This window comes from Lathyrus oleraceus, chromosome 6 (genome assembly GCF_024323335.1).
Source record: "Lathyrus oleraceus cultivar Zhongwan6 chromosome 6, CAAS_Psat_ZW6_1.0, whole genome shotgun sequence".
In the NCBI taxonomy this organism is placed as follows: Eukaryota; Viridiplantae; Streptophyta; class Magnoliopsida; order Fabales; family Fabaceae; genus Lathyrus; species Lathyrus oleraceus.
The window spans coordinates 207,062,183-207,084,393 of record NC_066584.1 but is presented as its reverse complement, the minus strand read 5'-3'; the positions used below and the strand labels follow the sequence as shown (position 1 = coordinate 207,084,393).

Genomic DNA, 22,211 nt, shown 5'->3' with positions numbered 1-22,211 from the left:
TGGGAGTAACCAGTTTCCTCTCCAACAAGGAAGGATATAATTCAGCATATGACATAGGAATTGGATCAAAACTGATCTTCTTCCTATCATAACTCAGATTAGCCTGATTACTGGTACTGCCACGAGGCTGGTAAGCCTGTTGCTGTGGACGATGTTGTTGTTGATACTGAGGTTGTTGCTGTTGCTGATACTGCTGAGAATTATCTCTGAAAACAGGTGCTATATGAGCCACCTGGTGCTGGCTGCTGGCATGACGCTCAGGCTTCCTCTTAACAGATGGTCTTCTAGGTTTAGCATGGGATTGCACAGCATGTGCCTCCCCATCTTTCTTCTTAAACGCCCCATACCGTTTAGAAGAACTCTCATCTTTAGCCAATCGTCCTTCACGGACACCTTCCTCCAGACGCATCCCCATGTTCACCATCTCGGTGAAATCAGAGGGAGCACTCGCAACCATCCGCTCATAGTAAAATGAACTAAGAGTCTTCAGAAAGATCTTAGTCATCTCCTTCTCTTCCAGCGGAGGAGTAATCTGAGTTGCTAACTCTCGCCACCTCTGGGCGTATTCCTTAAATGTCTCTTTATCCTTCTGAGACATGGCCCTGAGTTGATCACGGTCAGGCGCCATATCAACATTGTATTTGTACTGCTTGACGAAGGCTTCGCCAAGATCATTGAAGGATCGGATGTTTGCACTATCAAGGCTCATATACCAACGAAGAGTCGCACCGGACAAACTATCCTGGAAATAATGGATCAGAAGCTGATCATTATCTGTCTGAGTAGACATTTTCCTGGCATACATGACCAGGTGAGCGAGAGGGCAGGTGTTCCCCTTATATTTTTCAAAGTCAGGAACTTTGAACTTGACCGGAATCTTCACACCGGGAACCAGGCAAAGTTCAGCAGAAGACTTGCCGAACAGATCTTTCCCTCGGAGGGTCTTCAATTCTTTACGGAGCTCGAGGAATTGGTCATTCATTGTATCCATCTTCTCATTAACATCTGGGCCCTCAGACGGCTCAGAATGATAGATGGTGTCGTCTACCCTGGGAATGGTATGCACGACAGGAGGAGGCATAGCAAGGACCGGGCTAGATGTCGGCATGGAAGCAAAAGTTGGTGCTGGAATATCTGGCATGAAACCCGGAGGCATACCCCACGGAAACCCGGTTGGCATGGCATGCGGCACGAAATGAGCACTGGCAGCTGGCACAGTCGGAGACACAACCTCTGATATAACAGTCCTCTGGAGAGGAGTTGCAGGAGGTGGAGAAGGTTGGTTTTGAGCAGACAGAAACTGCTCCATCAGAGCACTCAAACGAGCGACCTCTTCTTTCAGCTCACGGTTCTCTTGTTCCAATTGATCCATCACTCTTGCAGAATTGGCTCTGGTATAGTACCGGTGAGTTAGCTTGTCTTCAAAATAAATGAAGAGCACAGAGTTAGGCCACAGACAAGAAGACCAGAACAACCTGCTTATGCAAAATGATGCATGCAATGCTTGTGCATATGCTTTATTTTTATTTTCAAGGAACTTTTAGGGTTCTATTTGCAATTTTGAATATTTAAAGAATTTAATAGCATATGGAAAATATCTCATCAAATATATATTCGAGACAAAGAAGTACAGCATTTTTGATTATTACAAGGGAAAAGGAAAATAAACATCCTATGGATCCCTAGAAGCTCGAGATGCTGGAAGACGAGATACACAAAGCTTCTTGATCTCTCTCTCATAGGCTGCTTCCATATCCGCTTTCTCCTTTGCAAGTCGATCATACTTCCTCTTCCAGAACTTGGAAGACTGAGGAAGCAGAGAAGTCCAAGTATCATTCGGATCATCGATCACCTGATGCTCGAGGAACTCGATCAGAGCGTCCTTCTCCTTGATTTGCTGAAGCAACTCTTCTCTTTCACGGATCCAGGCACGTGAAAGGTCTTCGTCTCTCAACTCCTCTACATCTTGGTTAGGGAGGGTTGAAGGCCCAGCCACAAACAATGGTGTAGGTCTCGGATAATCGTACGGCATCAGATACTCAGAAGCTCTCTGTCTGACCCAAGAAGTATAAGGCTCCAAAGCTATGCAGTTCTTCGGACCCAATTCATTTCTACCCTTCTTCTGAATCTTGCGCCAAGCGCGGACAAATCTGGCTTTCAGGCCTTGGGGATCTTTACCCTCCTGGGGATCTTTACCCTCCTGAAAGAATACACCTTCTAACAGAATGTTATGAGGTTTATCCTTTAGGGGGAACCCAAGTTGACGACGTGCTAAGATAGGGTTGTAGCTGATCCCACCACATGTACCAAGAAGAGGCACATTAGGGAATTCACCACAATAATCAATGATCTGAACTGTATCATACACGCGATCATGCCAAGAGATATCATCATTAGTGAGAGACATAAGTCTCTGAGACCACCGTAGACATCCCTTGTTCTCCTTGAAAGCAACCGTTTGTGGTAAGTGAGAAATAAGCCACTTATACAGCAGAGGCAAACAGCACACAATAACTTCTCCACCCTTCGCATTCCTCAGATGTAAAGAGAAATAGGCATCACCCAACAGAGTCGGAACGGGATTAAGAACTGAGAAGATCCTAATGGCGTTCACATCCACAAATTTGTCGATGTTGGGGAACAATACCAAACCATAGATGAGCAGCACGAATATGGCCTCAAAGGCATCCTCACTCATGGCCTTCCCATAAACGGTAGCTTGAGCAATAAGGAAATCAGAAGGAAGACCCTGAATTCCACCTTTGGTGGTCATATGAGCTTCAATAAGGGATTCATCTATGTGCAACAAGTCTGCAATCTCTCGAGAAGTAGGAATACTCTCCAAGCCACTAAACGGCACCTGATCCAGAATTGGGATCCCAATAAGATGAGCATACTCCTCAAGCGTAGGCAACAGCTGGAAGTCCGGAAAAGAGAAGCAGTGATACAGAGGATCATAGAACTGAGCCAAAGTACTCATCAACCCTTCGTCAACCTGAGTAGTCAACAGAGGCAGAAGCTTCCCATAACGAGCTTTGAAACCCAAGGGATCTAATACATAGGATGTCAGATTCCTTAACTCTTTCACATCGGGTTATCTAAAGCTGTACTTCTTTGTATGCCTTTTTGGTCTTTCCATGTCTGAAAATTTTGCAAATAAACCCTTTAAGTTCCTTGAAAATTTTCTGATTTTCCTGATGACATGAATGCAGATGAATGCACGAATGCATGAATGCAACAATCACACTCAAGGATCAAGCAAGTCACACCAGACAAAGGTCATGGGAAAGCTCATAGTATCCTTAATATCAATCATCCATTTTGGTGGATTATGGTTTTCACCTTATCAACACCCAAGTTCCATTGATATTAACAATACATGAACCGGCTCAATCATCCTTAATATCAATCATCCATTTTGGTGGATTATGGTTTTCACCTTATCGACACCCAAGTTCCATTGATATTAAGGATGTCTGAACGACTCAACCATGAATCACGGGTTTGTTGATAATCACGAGCATGGAATCTCGGTTAAGAACCACCCAAAGGGAGTGTACTAGGGTTTAAACCTGCCGAACATGTTCTACAAGAGGTTCCCATAGTCATCGTCCCATCTTTCGAATATTATCGGAGGAACGAATACTCGTATTCCAAAAATATTCTCAAGAGAGACTCTTATGAGTGTAGTATCGCGTAACAATCGCATCAGATCTTACATCTGAACGACCTCCGCACTACGTCCTAAAATAGGCCAAGATGGGCTTGGTAAACTACGGTCCTTGGCTTCTAAGGCACATGATTGAAAGAATAATGCCTAACCACAAATAACTTGTGTGACATTATTAGTCCAACATGACCTCCACCAAGTGAATGGACTCGCAAGTCAACTTGTTAAGGAATACTCCACACAAGTCGATAAGACTATGCCATTCTCCTATCCTAAGGTGCACTCGAGTTCGGGTATAGAACTCATCTCACAGAGATCACCAAAGCAAACAGCAATTGTATATCAAGCAATTCAAACATTACAATCAATACAGTTATCCCAAATTGTACAAAAATATGTCACATAACAAATAAACAAATATCACACAACAAGGGTGAAAAGTAGGCAAAACCACCAAGGATTCTGTTTCCCCAGCAGAGTCGTCACTTTTCTGTAGTGGTGTATTCGTCACTTTATGATTTATTGATTAAATCAAAAGCAAAACATACAAAGAATCGAGTCGCCACCGCACTTTTATTTATCCAAAGGAATGGCTAAAAAGCGAACAAAAGCCTAAGAAGTTTTACACATAGAAAACTAATGAAAGATCAGAGAATCTGGGTAAGGGGTTAATTACGCAATGGGAAGGTGTTAGGCACCCAAAACGTCCTAGGTACTCCTAGGGAGCCCTTTTCAAACTTGTTGTACGAAATGTTATTTGTTATGAAAATATTATTGTGCAAACATGATTGGGAAGATGAGAAACGAATATACAATTTATTATTTTTGTGTTTGAACGGATGAACCCGTTGCCTACGTACCTTTCCATGGAAGGTAAGGATCAAAACGCCGTAGTTCGGCTAAAAGATTTCCAAAATATGAGTGGGTTCATTTTAAAACAAAAGCCCTAAGGTCTTTCGTTATCTGCGGGAGAAAACTCAACCTTATACAAACAACAAGTCCACCATGTGAGAAAAGCTTCAACTTGCTAGTGAGGGGTTAACCCTATAATAAGCAAGGAAGTCTTACAATTCAATCACTAAGGACAAGAAGGTGAGATTAATATCAACCAACTAGGATAAATCAAACCTATGGCTAATGTATGAAAACTTAACAAGAATGGACAAAGCCACAAAACAATTGAATGAGTTGGATTAACCAATTAGGATTTATTCACAAAAGATGGTCAAAGTATGATTAGAATTCAATTCAAAGAAATATTATGAAATGGAGTTTGAAAAATCAAAGGCCTAAAGCGTAGGTTTCTAATTTGAAAAGAGATGAAAATGTTTGCACAATATTTGTCAAAGTTTTTGAATTAACGTGTGAAAAGGGAGTTTTGAAAACACACACAAAAATGGAAGGGTGAGGAAGTAAAACTTCTTAGATGTTCACCTCTTGAAATCATATGTAGATGATTCAAGTGATTCCTTTGGAATAGGCAATGAGCAAATAAGCAAATGAGAAATGGATACCGGATGCCAATCAATGGACTTATACCAATCTCCTAAACAAACATGGATACCGGATACCAATCAATGGATTTACACCAATCTCACAAACAAAACAATGATACCAGATGCCAATCAATGGACTTACACTAGTCTCACAAACAAACATGGATACCGGATACCAATCAATGGATTTACACCAATCTCCTAAAACAAAACAATGATACCAGATGCCAATCAATGGACTCATACCAATCTCACAAACAAACATGGATACCGGATACCAATCAATGGATTTACACCAATCTCCTAAAACAAAACAATGATACCAGATGCCAATCAATGGACTTATACTAGTCTCACACCATATCATTGGAACAACTGCCAAGTAATGGACTTATGCTTGTCTCCTCCATGGACAAAGCAAAAATGCTATAAAGCAAAGTTTATGAAATGATATACAAATGATGATGATAAATGCACTAAGGCACACTCAAGCAGATATGCACAGATGAATCAAGTAAGCAACCACACAAGTCAATTAGCACACACTATATACAAGCAATTAGGCTCAAGCAAGGTTAGACTTTAAAGTCAACTGGAATGGGGTATGTTGTGCTCTTAACCTTAACATTGAGAGTTAAGGTGAAGCAGATGAAATGGAGATGAGGGGTGTGCCTCATAGCTCTTATCCCTGGTCAGGGAGAGCATTGAATAATAGAATGTGTGGGAGTTCAGAAAGTTGGAACTCTTCTCCACAAATGATTTGACTCTATAAGATCTTGGGTTAATATCCACAATGCATCAACATGTTATGTGAGCAAAGGGATGACACACTGAATAGTAGGAGATGGACTACACATCTCTTTTATCTACCAATTGCCTCATATGAGGACTTTTCCTGCTTGGCACAAAGAGTAAACAATCACAAGCATTGCCTCTTAAGGAGGACTTCAGACAGGTGCCTGACCACATAACAGGCCAGGTCTTCCAGACTACATGAAGAAGAGAGGTTATACCTAAGTGGTTAAGCAACCAAGCAAAAGCAAGTTCAAAGTGAACTTAAGCAACTAATGTACCTGTGGAAACATCAAACAAATCAGTACAACTATACAGACAAACAACCAACAGTTAATGCAACAGATAACCAATATACACAATGTGTAAGCCAAAAGTCAAACTCAAGAGAGTCAACATCAACCTACAAAACACACATTAGTAATCAAAAGCAAATATCAAATGCTCTCAAGATGAGGCATCATCAATTGTGTAACTTGAATGTGTAACCTGAAACAAAGCTTAAAACATGAGAGGCAAACCACTAGGTCAAAGCCTAGGGTCAAAGATGAGGAAAAAATCCAAAACAGAGACTGAAATTTAACATGAAGAAACTTCAAACAATTATTGACACATTGCAAAAAGTCTCACATCAATATCATTTACCAAATGCATTTCACAAACTAAACATGACAAGGTATGCAAGTTGTGAGCACATTGAGACATCAGCATGAACAAATGCACATAAATTCAAAAATGATTCAAATAATCTTGAGAAAATTCATGGATGAACAGAACATACAACATGATCAACACACCAAAAATTAGAGCAATTGGACATGATTAGGCATGGTAATCAAATTGTATAAGGCAAGGCAGTCAAAACAAGCTCAAATATGACACCAAATGACACATCAACTTAGCACAAGCCTAAAACAGAAATGAAACATGGTAAAAACCTCAAATCAAAGCCAAAACAATCTTCAACATGTCTAGAAACAATGTGTAAAATTTCACATCCATTGGATAAACCACAAGCATTTCATGATCAAATGAAAACCAAGACTATTCAAAAGCTCACACATGGCAATCCAGAAAGAAAAATCTCAATCAAATCAGAAATCAATCAAATAATTCCCAGAAAAATCATGACCATTTAAACCACCACATGAAGCATCATACAAAAAATCACATCAATTGGAATTCATTTGATATGGCAAATCAATTAATCAAGTTGGACAAGCAAAGGTGTGACACAAATTGTCACACCTACATTCACATGATCATAAAACAGAAACCACAAATGGTAAAAATGCAAACTCAACACCAAAATGTCCAGCCAAGAGTCTAGTTTCAACATGTCAAATTTCATAGGCATTGGATTAAATCTCAGCATTTCACAAATGGAGAAGCAAGGTAATGTACAAAAAGCATACATGTTAACAAACCCTAGGGCAAAATAAAAACCAGCCAAGCACAATTTGTGAAAAAATGATCATAAAATTCTAGACAGAAAATGTGACATCATGCAAAAAACCACACAATTTTTGGAGCAATATTCAATTTAATATGATTTTATGAAGTTAAAGAAAAATAAAAAAATGCATGAAACATGTAATAGAAATAATGGAGGGAAATAGCAAATAACATGAAGCATATTTGAATTTTGCATCCGGCTGGAATCGAAGTGAGGCAATATTTGAAATGGATGACGCGCTAAGCTGCAACGTGGACCAATAACATTCAAACCCTAAGCTAATGCATGCAAGCGCTTGGAAATCCGCAGGAAACATGAAGGTTGCATGAAAATTCGCAGGAAACGAAGAACATATGAAGAACATGATGAAGATCGTGAAGATCTTCATCCAGATTTTCCAGAAATTTCCAAAATGCACAGAAATCATCATGGCGCATATCATTGCAAAGGTCTTGCATCATACAACATGAATCCACAAACAAATCAACAAGAAACAACTAAACACGCACGGATCGAATGAAAGAAGAATCATCATCAAAAATTCAATTAATCAGTTCTCACTCAATTCAACACGAAATTGCACGATTCAAAGCCTAAATTACTCAGCATCATCAGATCTATCATAATATGGCAATGAAAATCAAAATTATGAGATGCGATTTTATGACCTCTTGTAGAACAGTGCTGGAATTGGTGTTGTTCAAGCCTTGTCGTGCTCAATATCTCCTCTAGAACTCTTGTATGGATGATTGGAAGAGGAATTACAGCTCAATTGCACACGAACTTGCAAGAATTTGGATTCACCATTGATGTTCAAAGCTTCGAGTATTCCACAAAAACAGCACCAATTGCTATGGATCTTCCTTCAATCTTGCTCAAGAACTCTCCAGAAGCACGAATCAACCAAAGGAAATGCAAATTGTTGAAGAATTAGAGAGAAAATTTTGAGAGAAAAAAAGTGTGAAAAATTCTAGATCTGAAAAATGAAGTGTTGTTAGCAGAAAATCTGTTAGGGTTTGTCTTATATACCCCCTCCTAATCAAGTTCTTAATCATACTTAAGCTTATGGCAATTGGATTAGTGAAAATAAGGTGCAAATGCAAAATGGCCATTTCACCCTATGCATGAACATCATGGTGAACAGTGCACGTGATTCACTTGATTTTCACTTAAAATTATGTTTTGGAGCTATTGGCAATGAGAGAATGCTCAAACAATTAGCCAATTTTAAACTTTGAAAATTCCCTCCAAAAATCAAGTGAAATATCAAATGTTCATGTGATCATAATTCATGAAATGCAATGCATGATTATGAAATTATAGGTCAAAACAAGAATAATGCAAAAAGAGCCATGCAATTTGGAGCTTTGGTTGAGAAGTTATGCACTTTTGAATCTTCAAGTACACTTGGCCATGTTTTGATCATATCTCTTCAACCACACATGAGAAATGGATGATCTTGGACTTTTTGGAAATGGGAGAGAAAGATTTACAACTTTAATGTTCAACAAAATTTCATTTGAAGCTTTCTTGATGATGTAATTTGAAGTTGAAGTTGGGTTAAAACCTTTCCATTTTTGGAAAGTTCAAATTATAGGTCACTTTCTATTTTTGGCAAATTTTGACTGGACCTCAAATCCTTCAATGAGAGTGTTTAAAATGTCAAATGAGACTTGCTTGAACATGAATGAAGTATTTCTAATCACTTCCCACCTCCAAATCCACAATTGACTTGGCAGTTGACTTTCTAGGCTTTCAGTTGACCTGGCAATGTTCTGATGAAATTCAAACCTCTACCACTTGGGATTTTGATTCAAAATGATGTCATAGCTCATGTAAGCTCTTGTGAATGAATGTGGTGTCCAAATTCTCAAGAATGGCCACCACCTATTGCTCAATGACTGCCTTTGACTGTCTTGACTGTTGATTGCTTCATCTGCAAGACAAGGGTTAGATGACATATTTTTGTACTTTTGGTTAGTGGTAAAAAGAAATGCAATGATATACAAATGCAAAACATGCTTGGTGATCAAGAATCACACTCAAAAGTTAACCCACCCACAGGGAAGGAGGCAAGGTGCACAATGATCCTTAAGGCAATGATATGATATGATATGATGCCATGAGGGATCTTAGGGACAAAATTGGGGTCTTACAGAAAACTAACTGTGAAATATGCTATCTTGCACAAGATAGGGTCAACAAACTGGGTACCAACAAATCACATCTCCACAATCTCAAATGCTCTTGGAAGGCTCATATTTTCTATTGGAACCAAGCTTAATTTTTGATTATGGTAGATTCATGTTTGAACAAATTGTCAAACATGCTTCTACAAATGTAATGAAGTTGCCGATAGATTTTTCCTCAATAATTTGTGGGATAATTCTAAGCCAGTAACCTGGAATTCTGAGCATAAGTGATATCCCTAGTAGAAGAAAACCTCCCCTGTCAGTTCATTACAAATTATTTGAAGGCAGTCATGTCAATGACATTGTCATGACATCTTCTATGAAGAAGCCAGCTTCTCAAGGTGGTGTGATTGCTGAACTGAAAGAGACCTGTAAGGAATTGGAGACTGGGATAAGGGTGGCTAAAGCTAGGAAAGAAGCTTTGGAGGTTCTGATTAATATCTTGGAGCAAGGAGATAGAGATAATGTTGGTCAAGCCAAGGAAACAGAAGCCCACACCTCTAGTGAGAGGTCTGAATCTCAAGATAAATCAAGTGGCAGTTCTGGGTCTGAAGCTGATGAAGATGCTAGCTCCTCTGACTGAGTGTTGGTGAAGATTGTTCCCCTGTTATGATGATGTGCTGTTCTGGATGCCTTGATGTTTGATGTTTTTTCTGGAAGTCTTATTTTGATGCCTTGATGTAATTTCTTGGGTTCTTTGTGATTTCTCTGGATTCTTTTTATCTCAGCTTATATAGCTGAAGGAGAATTGCGGTCCAAAACGCAACGGAAATTAAAATTTTCTCCTTTAGAGATCCTTACAAATGGTCATGATCAGTGATAGAATATTTACCTCTTCTGACGACTGAAACCTTTGGTGCAGATCTCTTGTGACGATCAAAACCTTTCATGCAGATCCACGGAGCGATCACGAACGTTGAACGATGACAACATTTCTACTCAGTCCACACGAACGGATTCCTTCAATCTCAGTGCTAGCTGGTACGAATGAAGGCTTTGAGTAAGAGAGAGAGAGAGAGAGAGAGAGAGAGAGAGAGAGAGAGAGAGAGAAAACGAAAATAATGCAACCGCGATGAATGCTTCTGCACGAGGGTTCTATTTATAGAACCACTTGTGTGGGCTTCAAGCTAAAAGGCCCACTTAAGTGTATTTTGGCCCATATCTTATAATATGCCCAAAATCACTTAAGCCCATGGTACCTTACCATATTTCGTATTCTACTCAAGTACACCGTACCTTACGATGTTCTATAATTCACTTAAGGGGACCGTACCTTACGGTATTCCTTAGTTACTCTATCTCTCATCAATCCGTCCTTTGTGTGTGACCCTGTAGGTTTTCGTGACGTTGGCAATTATATTAAATCACGCATTTAACATAATAAACAGTGAGCGGTATCTAGCAACACATCACTGCTACCCAAGACACGAAAATGTCAATTGATCTGACAATTCCTTCTGTGATAATACTTATGTGTATAATTACCCTTTTGCCCTTATGTCTATATTGAACACAAGGCATAGACCGTGTCATCCTTGTCCAGTTCAATATTGGGCCCATAGACATTTATCCTGTTATGCAGGATGGGCAAATTCCATCTAGGTCACTCATGTCCCTCAGCATGCTTCGTGGAGTACCCATCAACTGTCTTTATGGTTATCCAGTTACGGACAACGTTTGATCAGCAATAAAGCACTCGACTCTACATCTAGGGTCCATAGTGGTTTCAGGTCGAAGAGTGGTATACACCATTATCACCATGAGAATAACTTATGACACTTTGCATAACTTTCTATATAGTATTCTCATAGCGGGTCAATCCGGTATAAATATTACTCTTAACATTCATACCTATGTTTAATACTTGATAACTCTTTATCCATGATTCATGAGATGTGATCATCAGTCTACAAACATAATAGTCTTAATGCTTTAATGTTATCCCACTTCACACTAAAGCTCGACTACGGATACTTTAAGAATAATGTCCTTATGTTTAATGTGTTCTCATGATTAAGTCACACTTAATACATTAAACGGACTATCTATTCCAGGGACTTTATTAATCAACCATAATAAGGAAAAGCCTTTTATTATTCGATACAAGTACCAAAAGCATTGGCCTCTAGGACTTACACCAACAATCTCCCACTAGTACTAGAGCCAATCAGGCATACCCTTAATACCCATAGATCTAGTATGGCCATCATGCTTCTGCTGCGCAAGAGGCTTTGTCAGTGGGTCAGAAATATTGTCAAGTGTAGGTACTCTGCATATTTTCACATCTCCTCTATCTATTATCTCTCGAATGAGATGATAACGCCTGAGTATGTATTTGGATCGTCGGTGAGATCTAGGCTCCTTAGCTTGTGCGATAGCACCATTGTTATCATAATAGAGACCTATGGGATCCACAATGCTAGGGACTATGCCAAGTTCACTAATGAACTTTTTGATCCAAACAGCTTTCTTTGCTGCACTTGAGGCAGCAATACACTCGGCCTCGGTTGTAGAATCAGCAACTGTATCTTGCTTTGAACTTTTCAAGCTCACAGCGCCACCATTTCAGCAAAACACATAACCATTGGAATCATTCATATTAAAGCGTCTCAACACCTTGTCTATGTACTCTGACTTAGGCCAAGCATTTTATGATCTATCTCTATAGATTCTGATTCCTAATATATAGGCTGCTTCACCTAGGTCCTTCGTAGAAAAGCATTTCCCCACCCAAGACTTTACTTGTTGCAGGGTAGGGATATCGTTTCCAATAAGTAATATGTCATCTACATATAATACCAAGAATATGATCATGCTCCCACTAACCTTCTTGTAGACACAAGGCTCATCTTCGTTCTTGATGAATCCATATTGTTTTACTGTTTCATCAAAACGAAGATTCCATGAGTAATACATCACCTTGATCAGATATCCATATATCTCAGGTAGGTGACGTATCCTGCCTGACCTATGCTGGTCTTGTTCTACTTGAGCAGGTTGCTCTTACACAACTACTTGTGTCTCCTGCTCTAATTCCTCCATAGGTGTATCAATGCTTTGTGATTCTTGAATTTCTTCAAGCTCTACTTTCCTCCCACTGGTTCCTTTGGAAATAAAATCCTTTTCTAGGAAAACTCCAGTTCGAGCGACAAACACTTTGCCCTCAGAAGGATTGTAGAAGTAATACCCTCTTGTTTCTTTAGGATACCCCACAAATAAGCACTTGTCAGATTTGGGCTCAAGCTTAGTTGAAATTTGTCGTTTCACATAAACCTCGCAACCCCAAATCTTTATGTAAGACATATATGGTTTCTTACCACTCTATATCTCATATGGTGTCTTCTCACACCTTTTGGATGGAATACGGTTAAGTGTGTAAGTTGTTGTCAATAGTTCATGTCCCCAAAAGGAATTTGGAAGATCGACGTGACTCATCATGGATCGGACCATGTCTAACAGGGTTTAATTTCTTCTCTCAGATACACCATTCCATTGGGGTGTTCCAGGAGGAGTAAGCTGGGATAGGATCCCACACTCTTTCAGATGGTCATCAAACTCTAGGCTTAAATACTCACCACCTCGATCTGATCGAAGAGTTTTAATATTCTTACCTAGTTGGTTTTAACTCGTTAGGTTTCACCCTTTTAGTATTAATGTTATTAATAGGCATTTCGAGATCAAGGACATATAGTCCATTGCTCATTTGTGCAGTAGCATAGAATATCTCATTCAAATAAATTGAGCAACAATTGTTCTTTATTATAAATGAAAAACCAAACTTGTCTAAACAAGAAATGGAAATAATATTCCTGCTAATTGCAGGTACATAATAACAGTTCTCTAACTGAATTATAAAACCACTAGGTAAAGTCAATACATAAGATCCTACGGCTAAAGTAGCAACCTTTGCTCCATTGCCAACTCGTAGGTCAACTTCACCTTTTGCCAAATCTCTACTCCTTTTCAGCCCCTGCACATTTGTACAAATGTGAGAACCGCATCCAGTATCTAATACCCATGATGCAGAAGTAGATAAGTTATTTTAATAACAAAAATACCTGAAGTTGAAGTCTCTACTCCATTCTTCATATCTTCCAGGTACTTTGGGCAGTTTCTCTTCCAGTGTCCGGTCTTACCGCAATGGAAGCAGGTGCCTGCCTTTGCTATGCCTCCACTAGGCTTCAAAGCAGCAACAGTGGGTCTGGGTTTGGCAACTTCCTTGGCTTTCCCTTTATCACCCTGCTTAGTGGGCCTTTTGTTCTGTCTCTTTCCATTTTCGATCATCAGAATGGACTTCCTTTTGACTTCAGATTCTGCTCGGCAGTTCTTAACATGGCGAGCAGTTCAGGAAGAGATTTGTCCATATCAATCATATTGAAATTTAGGACAAATTGACTGAAACTATCTGGCAACGATTGCAAGATCAAATCAGTCGCAAGTTCCTTTTCAAGGGGAAAACCCAATCTCTCAAGGTTTTCCACATACCTAATCATCTTGAGTACATGGGGACCTACAGGGGCTCCCTCAACTAACTTGCTTTGAAAAAGGGCTCTTGAAACTTCAAACCTCTCATGCCTTGCTTGCTCTTGATAGAGCATCTTCAAGTGTTCGATCATATCGAACGCTGTCATGTTCTCTTGTTGCTTTTGCAATTCTGAGTTCATGGTAGCTAGCATGAGACAAGCAGTTTCATTGGCATCATCGACATGCTTCTTATAAGCATCTCTTTCTGCCTTAGGTGCAGAACTAGGAGGTTCCTCTTCAGGAATAGGTTTCTACAAGACATACAGCTTTTTATCATGTTTGAGGACAATCCTCAGGTTTCGGTGCCAATCCAGAAAATTTGTCCCAGACAATTTTTCTTTATCAAGGATTGATCGCAAGATGTTGTTAGAGGTGTTTGCTGTCATGGTTATCTACATAAGGATTAAGAAAATATAAGTATCATTGACATATTTAATTAGGCCTTTAATCAAATATGCTCCCACTATTTTATTCAAAACAAATGACCCTCATCATTTGATTCGGAAAATCCCGTTGGAAGATTTTCTAGTGGGTCGAGATCCATATTTCACTTCGTTCTAAGTCCGCGTAGGCGGATTACACAAAACTAGGTTATTTAGGTAGGAACTCCTTCCAGTTGTATCTCATACAACTCTCGAAAATTTCAGTTAGGTGAATAACTCTTTATTCCAATTCATCATATGGATTATTCCCAACTCTTGCTTCTAAACATATATAATAAAATTATAATTAAGTTTGACTCATCGTTTTAGCAGTTGGATATTACAATTATCCCATCGCACCTTAACTAATACAAAACATGCACCTCGCGTAGGCGAAACGTACATTATTCGATACCAGTCTTGATGAGTGCTAAAACTTGGAAAGCAAACATATATAATATTCTCATAATTTGTTTAGTTAAGTTTGACCCATTGTTTTAACAGTTGGATATTACAATTATCCCATCGCAACTTACTAATATATAGATCATGCACCTCGCGTAGGCGAAACCTACATTATCTGATATTAGTCTTGATGAGTGTTAAAACTTGGAAAGCATAAACTTAATATTTAATTTGAGGGAATTGCAATTGTTCTGATCTCACCGGCTTATTTATCATATAAATCGTCTCTCACATGCATCAACATATATTCACATGCATCAACATATATACACATGCATCAACATACATACACAATGAAACAGTTATGGCCCCTAGCGCAATTGTTCTCACAAGTCAATGAGAGAACCTAAGCTAACCTAATAGCGATCTAAGCTTCTCCAAGCAAGATCTTCAAGGTTGTCCTCCTTTGATCTTCAAGGTTGTCCTCCTTTGATATTGAAATCTTCTCTTTCTTCATAACATTGTCTTCTTCTCTTTCTTCATAACATTACATTCCATAAGAAACTCATTTTACATACGAGGGTTTGAGATGAGAAAAGAAGTTACATTAAGAGATCAAAAGGAGAGGCACGACACGCAGGTCGTATTAAAAAACCCAAAACAAAATGAAGGAAGACTAAGGCCATAACTGATCACAACAAGGCAATAATAACAAACACATTATTATTATTAATTTTTTAATTCCTTTAATTAATTAAAACCAAATTAAATTTCGGCGACCGATCACACTACGCAGAGTTAGCCGGGGTTTCCGCTGCCCGGTCAGCGGACGGTGGTTCCGCTGCCCGGTCAGCGGACGGTGGTTCCGCTGACCGATTCATTTGAAATGGACATTGTTTTGCATCAACACAACCCTTGCGTAGTCACAAAACAGAAAACCCAAATTGTTTGACTCTGTGAGTGTGTGACGACCGTCACAGGCGTGTGACGACCGTCACAAGCATGTGACGACCGTCACAGGCAATTTTGGATCTGTGAGTGTGACGACCGTCACAAAGCATGTGACGACCGTCATAGGCTTGTTACGACCGTCACGGGCTTGTTACGACCGTCACGCATCCAGCTTGTTACGCTCGTCACGAGCTTCACGCGGCCAAAATAACAGAACTTTGAAACAGTCTACAGACCTCTTCCAAAAAGCCCTAAATTCGCAACTCCTTGACGGCACAACCCTTGCACCGTCATCAACCCTAATGCACCAATTTCAGACCGCCAAACACATCTCGATTGTTGATTCAGTATGATTGATCAACAAGTCATTGCTTCACCATACTAATGTCGGATTCCGAAGCAAATGACCATTGATCGCTCAAAGGAAAACAACCATTTAGTGTTTGAATGAACGAAACAGAAATAGTATATCACATATACCGTACTTTGCATTAGGATTACTTATATCATATATAAGTTGATCGGTCTCAATTGCGTAACCTATGGACGATCGATGTATCGCTGCTTCACCATACTAATGTCGGTTCCGAAGCATAGTCAACATCAATCATCCAACTCGTACACTCATGATGCCAAATTTAATTACTCGTTTAATTAATTGATTCATTATGTCTTTTAATCATATTAATACAGAAAATAAACAGCTATCCGAGTCATGGTTTCGTAAGTGGCTCTAATACCACTGAAGGAGAATTGCGGTCCAAAACGCAGCGGAAATTAAAATTTTCTCCTTTAGAGATCCTTACGAATGGTCATGATCAGTGATAGAATATTTACCTCTTGTGACGAATGAAACCTTTGGTGCAAATCTCTTGTGACGATCAAAACCTTTGATGCAGATCCACGGAGCGATCACGAACGTTGAACGATGACAACGTCTCTACTCAGTCCACACGAACGGATTCCTTCAATCTCAGTGCTAGCTGGTACGAATGAAGGCTTTGAGTAAGAGAGAGAGAGAAAACGAAAATAATGCAACCGCGATGAATGCTTCTGCACAAGGGTTCTATTTATAGAACCACTTGTGTGGGCTTCAAGCTAAAAGGCCCAATTAAGTGTATTTTGGCCCATATCTTATAATATGCCCAAAATCACTTAAGCCCATGGTACCTTACCATATTTCGTATTCTACTCAAGTACACCGTACCTTACGATGTTCTATAATTCACTTAAGGGCACCGTACCTTACGGTATTCCTTAGTTACTCTATCTCTCATCAATTCGTCCTTTGTGTGTGACCCTGTAGGTTTTCGTGACGTTGGCAATTATATTAAATCACGCATTTAACATAATAAACAGTGAGCGGTATCTAGCAACACATCACTGCTACCCAAGACACGAAAATGTCAAGTGATCTGACAATTCCTTCTGTGATAATACTTATGTGTATAATTATCCTTTTGCCCTTATGTCTATATTGAACACAAGGCATAGACCGTGTCATCCTTGTCCAGTTCAATATTGGGCCCATAGACATTTATCCTGTTATGCAGGATGAGCAAATTCCATCTAGGTCACCCATGTCCCTCAGCATGCTTCGTGGAGTACCCATCAACTATCTTTATGGTTATCCAGTTACGGACAACGTTTGATCAGCAATAAAGCACTCGACTCTACATCTAGGGTCCATAGTGGTTTCAGGTCGAAGAGTGGTATACACCATTATCACCATGAGAATAACTTATGACACTTTGCATAACTTTCTATATAGTATTCTCATAACGGGTCAATCCGGTATAAATATTACTCTTAACATTCATACCTATGTTTAAGACTTGATAACTCTTTATCCATGATTCATGAGATGTGATCATCAGTCTACAAACATAATAGTCTTAATGCTTTAATGTTATCCCACTTCACACTAAAGCTCGACTACGGATACTTTAAGAATAGTATCCTTATGTTTAATGTGTTCTCATGATTAAGTCACACTTAATACATTAAACAGACTATCTATTCCAGGGACTTTATTAATCAACCATAATAAAGAAAAGCCTTTTATTATTTGATACAAGTACCAAAAGCATTGGCCTCTAGGGCTTACACCAACAATAGCTGTATATATTTGTGGTTCTGTAACACCTGACAATATGTTTTAACATTCTGTGTGACATCCTCTTTGACTAATAGGCATTTATTTTGTCTCATTGGTCTCTTTGGTCTATTTTGACTAAAAAGGGGGAGAAGTAGCTAAAGGAGAGCTACAGTTAATATGTGCTATGAAGTAGCTAGATGACATATGATGTTGAAAAGGATGTTTTGTGGAGTACAGGTGATGTTGAAGGAGATGTCAGATGGGGTGATATATGTTACTGTCGCTACACGAAAAATACAGAGTCGTCATCGGTTTTTATTTATTCCAAAGGAATGGGAAAATATCGAGAAAACCCCAAAGATATGGTCATCGCAACCACGAACAGGTTCGGAAGTCGGTTATGCAAGGGGAAGGTATTAGCACCCCTCACATCCATGATACTCCATGGGAACTATCTAGGATGTTTGCGCTTACGTGTGTCTTATTTATCGAATGTTTGCTTGTCAAAGGTTTACAGAGTGGAGGTAGATTTTAAATTAGTGTGCTCGCCAAGGAATGGATCCTCGTGCCTACGTATGCCCACTTGTTGAAGTGAGAAATCAGAGCCTTCGTAGTTCGTGGTTTGAAATTATTTGTGTTTGTTTTGTTGATTTTATTACCTTGAAGAAGGGTTTTCGATTGGTGTCGCCCTAAGGCTCAAACAAAAGGTTTGAATGTGTTGAGTTGCACTAAAGACTATGGATAAAGGTGAATACCTCAAACGGTCAAGCCAAACGTCTTGTGTTCGAAGCATTCAGAATGAGTGTAGGAAAGCTCCAGTCTCATCCCTTCTTTATCGCTTAAGGCTCGTGACGTACGATCCTAATCGTCATTTATTGTGTTTTTTGAGTTTGATTTGGAAAAGGCCGCTTGACGTTGGATCAAGGGTTTGTTTATTGAATTTGATTTGAAAAGGACCACTTGACGTTGGATCAAGGGTTTGATTATCGATTACGAAATGGTGCGCGTTCCTAATGCCTAAGGAGTAGCTAACAAGCAGTAAAAGAAAGCAAGTAACGTACATCGGAAAGGGGAGGGGGGTACATGTAAAGTACAAGGGAGTGCGAAAAATAAAAGGTCTCATTGTCAGGTAGCCCAAGAGAAAGCCATGTGTGTGCAATTGTGTTCTAAATTGGAGAGCATGCAAAATTGTCCTATTTCTAACACTAGGGGTATAATCGCCATTTCACCATTTATGGATTAATATTGAATTAAATTTCTATTTACGAAATTCTAATTAAAGTCATTTCTAAAATCTAAGTAATTCTAATTATTCTAAATCCTAAATTAATCTAAATTTAATACTCCTAATTAAACTTTAGAATTCTAACATTATTTTTTTAATCCTAATTCTAAATTTAAAAAAATCTAATAATAATTCTAATATCTTCTAAACTTAATTCTAAAATTCTAAAAAAATTACTAATGCTTTTAATTGAAAATCTAAGTTTAACTATCTAAATTTTTTAATAATCCTAATTACTTTTAATTATGACTAGCTTGATCTAATTAATACCTAATACTCTAATTAAGCTAATTACACTCCTAATTAAACTAATTACATACTAATTGATACTCTAATTAAACTAAAAAACTGTTAGAACTCAACAAAAACTTGGAAGAAAACTTGAATTGGGCTTTATATGGACTTGGGGGTGTAGGCCCGGATTGGAGGTGTGTTGAAACCAAACCATGGATGGGCCTAACGTGAAACCTAAGGCCCAGGCACATTTGGATGAAGCACGGATGAATCTCATCCTCCGCTTCACCTTCGTATCGCACAGAAGCAGAACAAAAGGACGGAGAGACTGGAGCGCTCCGATCCTGGCCGCGCTGGCTTCGCCTCGATTCTACGACAGAAACCGCCAAAATATACACTCATCTCCGGCCGCCAGTGAGTTTCCTTGGTGTCTACTGGACTCGACGTAACTCTCAACTCAACGACTCCGATTTGTGTCGTCGTAGTCTCCATTGATGATGACTTGGTCCGAGCAAAGAGGAAGACGATTACGATCAATGCGCGCACTCATCCATATCTCGCGACGGTTTAATAACATTCAACAGATGATTCGTTCGTTAATCAGTTACCGGATTCAAAGTTCGTAGCATCAAATTCGACTCGATCCGTTATCGTGTGAACGATCCGGAACAAAAATGATATAGCAGGCAAATTGAAGACTTACCGAATTGAATAGGTATCGAATTTTCCAAATGATTTTCTATTTCTTCTCTTTCTGTTATGGCGTGTGATTCTGCTTCGAGCTTTTGCCGGCGCCGGCGACGTGGATTCTTTGTTGTGTTGCGATGTGGATAGAAAATCAACTCGAATTGATGAAGGAGGTGAAATTTTGAACCTCTCTTTTGTGATTTGAAGCCTGGAAATCTGTTATCCCTTCCCGTTATCGATCCCTTCTTCTTTTCATCTCCTTCAATTCATTCTGTTATGGAGCTTTTTGATTCCGTTAGGATTGTGAGGTTGGAGGTGGTTGTTGAGGGTGAAGATTGAAGCGTGGTGAAGTTTGTTGAGCGAGGTTAAGATGAAGAAGAAAGAGGAGTTTGAGTGTGATGAGATGAAGTTGAGGGATGCGAGAAATGAAGGATTAGGTTCTGTTATGTGGAAGGATCTGGAAGAGAGCTCTCGAGAGAGGGAAGAATTCGTGAATTATATAGGGCTGAGTTTGATTAGAAGAAGTTAGAAAGTTTGTTAGATTTGTTATTGGATTGTGAAATTATGCTGGTTAATTTTTATTTATGCAGGTGAATTGGTATAGTTTACATTGCCGATTCAATTGGCTCGTGTGTTTGCAGCTTGAAGCTTGAAGTGTTGGCTGCACCTTGACTTTGTTGTAGCTTTGTAGTTGGTGCTTGTGCGTTTAGCTTATTTTCTCATATGGCTTGGCTTGAGTTCTTTTACTGCGTTTCCGCGTTTCAAATTGCAGCTTGGCGTTTATGCGATTTTCTGCTATGTTATGCTTGGTTATTCATCATGCGTTTCAATTGCAATTTGGTGTTGTGGCTTGCTCATTTTTGGATGCGTCGTGTTGTTCTGTTGCAGCTTTTGGAAGCGTTTAAGTACCTTATGCAGCTGTAGCTTATAGCCGCTAATACAACTCCTCATATTGGCTGCATTTTCACGTTCCCATGTTTTCTTTTGGTTGGTGTAAAGATTTCTATTGCACTGATACAAATTAGAGTAATAATAATAATAAAAAAGGGAGTCGAATTGGGGTTGGATTGTGGGTTAATAATGCTTTGTTGGTCAATGGTTAATTGGTGTGGGCTATGGGAAAACTTGTGGATTTGTGGTAAGTAAATGGATCGAATGGGCTAAAAAGAATTGGTTAATTGGGTTAACAAATGTTAAAATGGATTAATAAAATTGTATTGGATCGAAACAAGGTTTAATGGATATGAGCTTCACACATTAAAACAAAAAATTGGTTATTAAAGAAAAATGGTTAATGGGCCAATGTTCTAATCTGAATTTTTGTGAACAAAAAGGATGAATGGGCCCAAACTTCCTTATGGCCCGTTAGTAAGAAATGGTTCAAATTCGATCGAAATTTCTAAAATAAAAGATGAAATAACTTTCAAAATTAATCTAAATCTCAAAATCAAATTGAATATCCAAAATCGATTAACATCAATTTGAATTTCAAAAAATAAACTTGAAACTAAGATCAATCGGGAAAGAGACTATGATGCAATTATGAGAATATGAGGTTGATAACGACATGCAGTGAACCAATAAACCAAACGATCACAAGGCTTGTAACTCGTATTAAATCATGGTTGAATGAAATGACTGACCAAATGCATCAGTGCACCAATAAACACATGAATTCAAGTCACGAGTCGCCTCTTGTTGAACCATGCTTATTCAAATGAAATGTATGGATGAAAATGATATGCAAATGTTAAGGGTTAGTGACCTATAAGATCAATGTGAAGGGTGAGGCAAATTTCAGGGTATGACAGTTACAGGTGTTGTTGAAGGATATGTCTGTGTTGAACAAACTTAGGGGGAGAAGAAGCACATATGTGTTTAATATGTGTTTACTAGTTGCTGTTATAGCTAGTAAATGTATGTTTTATTACTTCTGCTGCTAAACTGCTGATGTGTTTTTATTGTACTCTTGTGAACAAATGGTCTAATGTATGTTTTA

At 38.9% G+C, this 22,211-nt stretch overlaps 1 protein-coding gene and 1 long non-coding RNA gene across 2 annotated transcripts; one reads left to right on the top strand and one right to left on the bottom strand.

The window, feature by feature from the left end:
- Positions 1-1,567: 1,567 nt before the first annotated feature.
- On the bottom strand, positions 1,568-19,082 carry LOC127091776 (uncharacterized). The gene is made up of 3 exons (XM_051030479.1): positions 13,665-19,082; positions 6,180-13,576; positions 1,568-3,141 (listed from the first exon to the last, which is right to left on the bottom strand). Exon 3 carries the CDS (start codon positions 2,978-2,980, stop codon positions 1,673-1,675), a length of 1,308 nt encoding a protein of 435 aa, XP_050886436.1. The 5' UTR covers positions 2,981-3,141; positions 6,180-13,576; positions 13,665-19,082; the 3' UTR covers positions 1,568-1,672.
- On the top strand, positions 19,082-20,934 carry LOC127091777 (uncharacterized). Its single transcript, XR_007792003.1, has 2 exons — positions 19,082-20,240; positions 20,803-20,934. It is a non-coding gene; the product is annotated as an uncharacterized LOC127091777 (long non-coding RNA).
- Positions 20,935-22,211: the final 1,277 nt, after the last annotated feature.

Coding starts and splice junctions, on each gene's coding strand:
- LOC127091776 (XM_051030479.1), bottom strand. CDS start 2,980: ATGAGTACTTTGGCTCAGTTCTATGATCCTCTGTATCACTGCTTCTCT.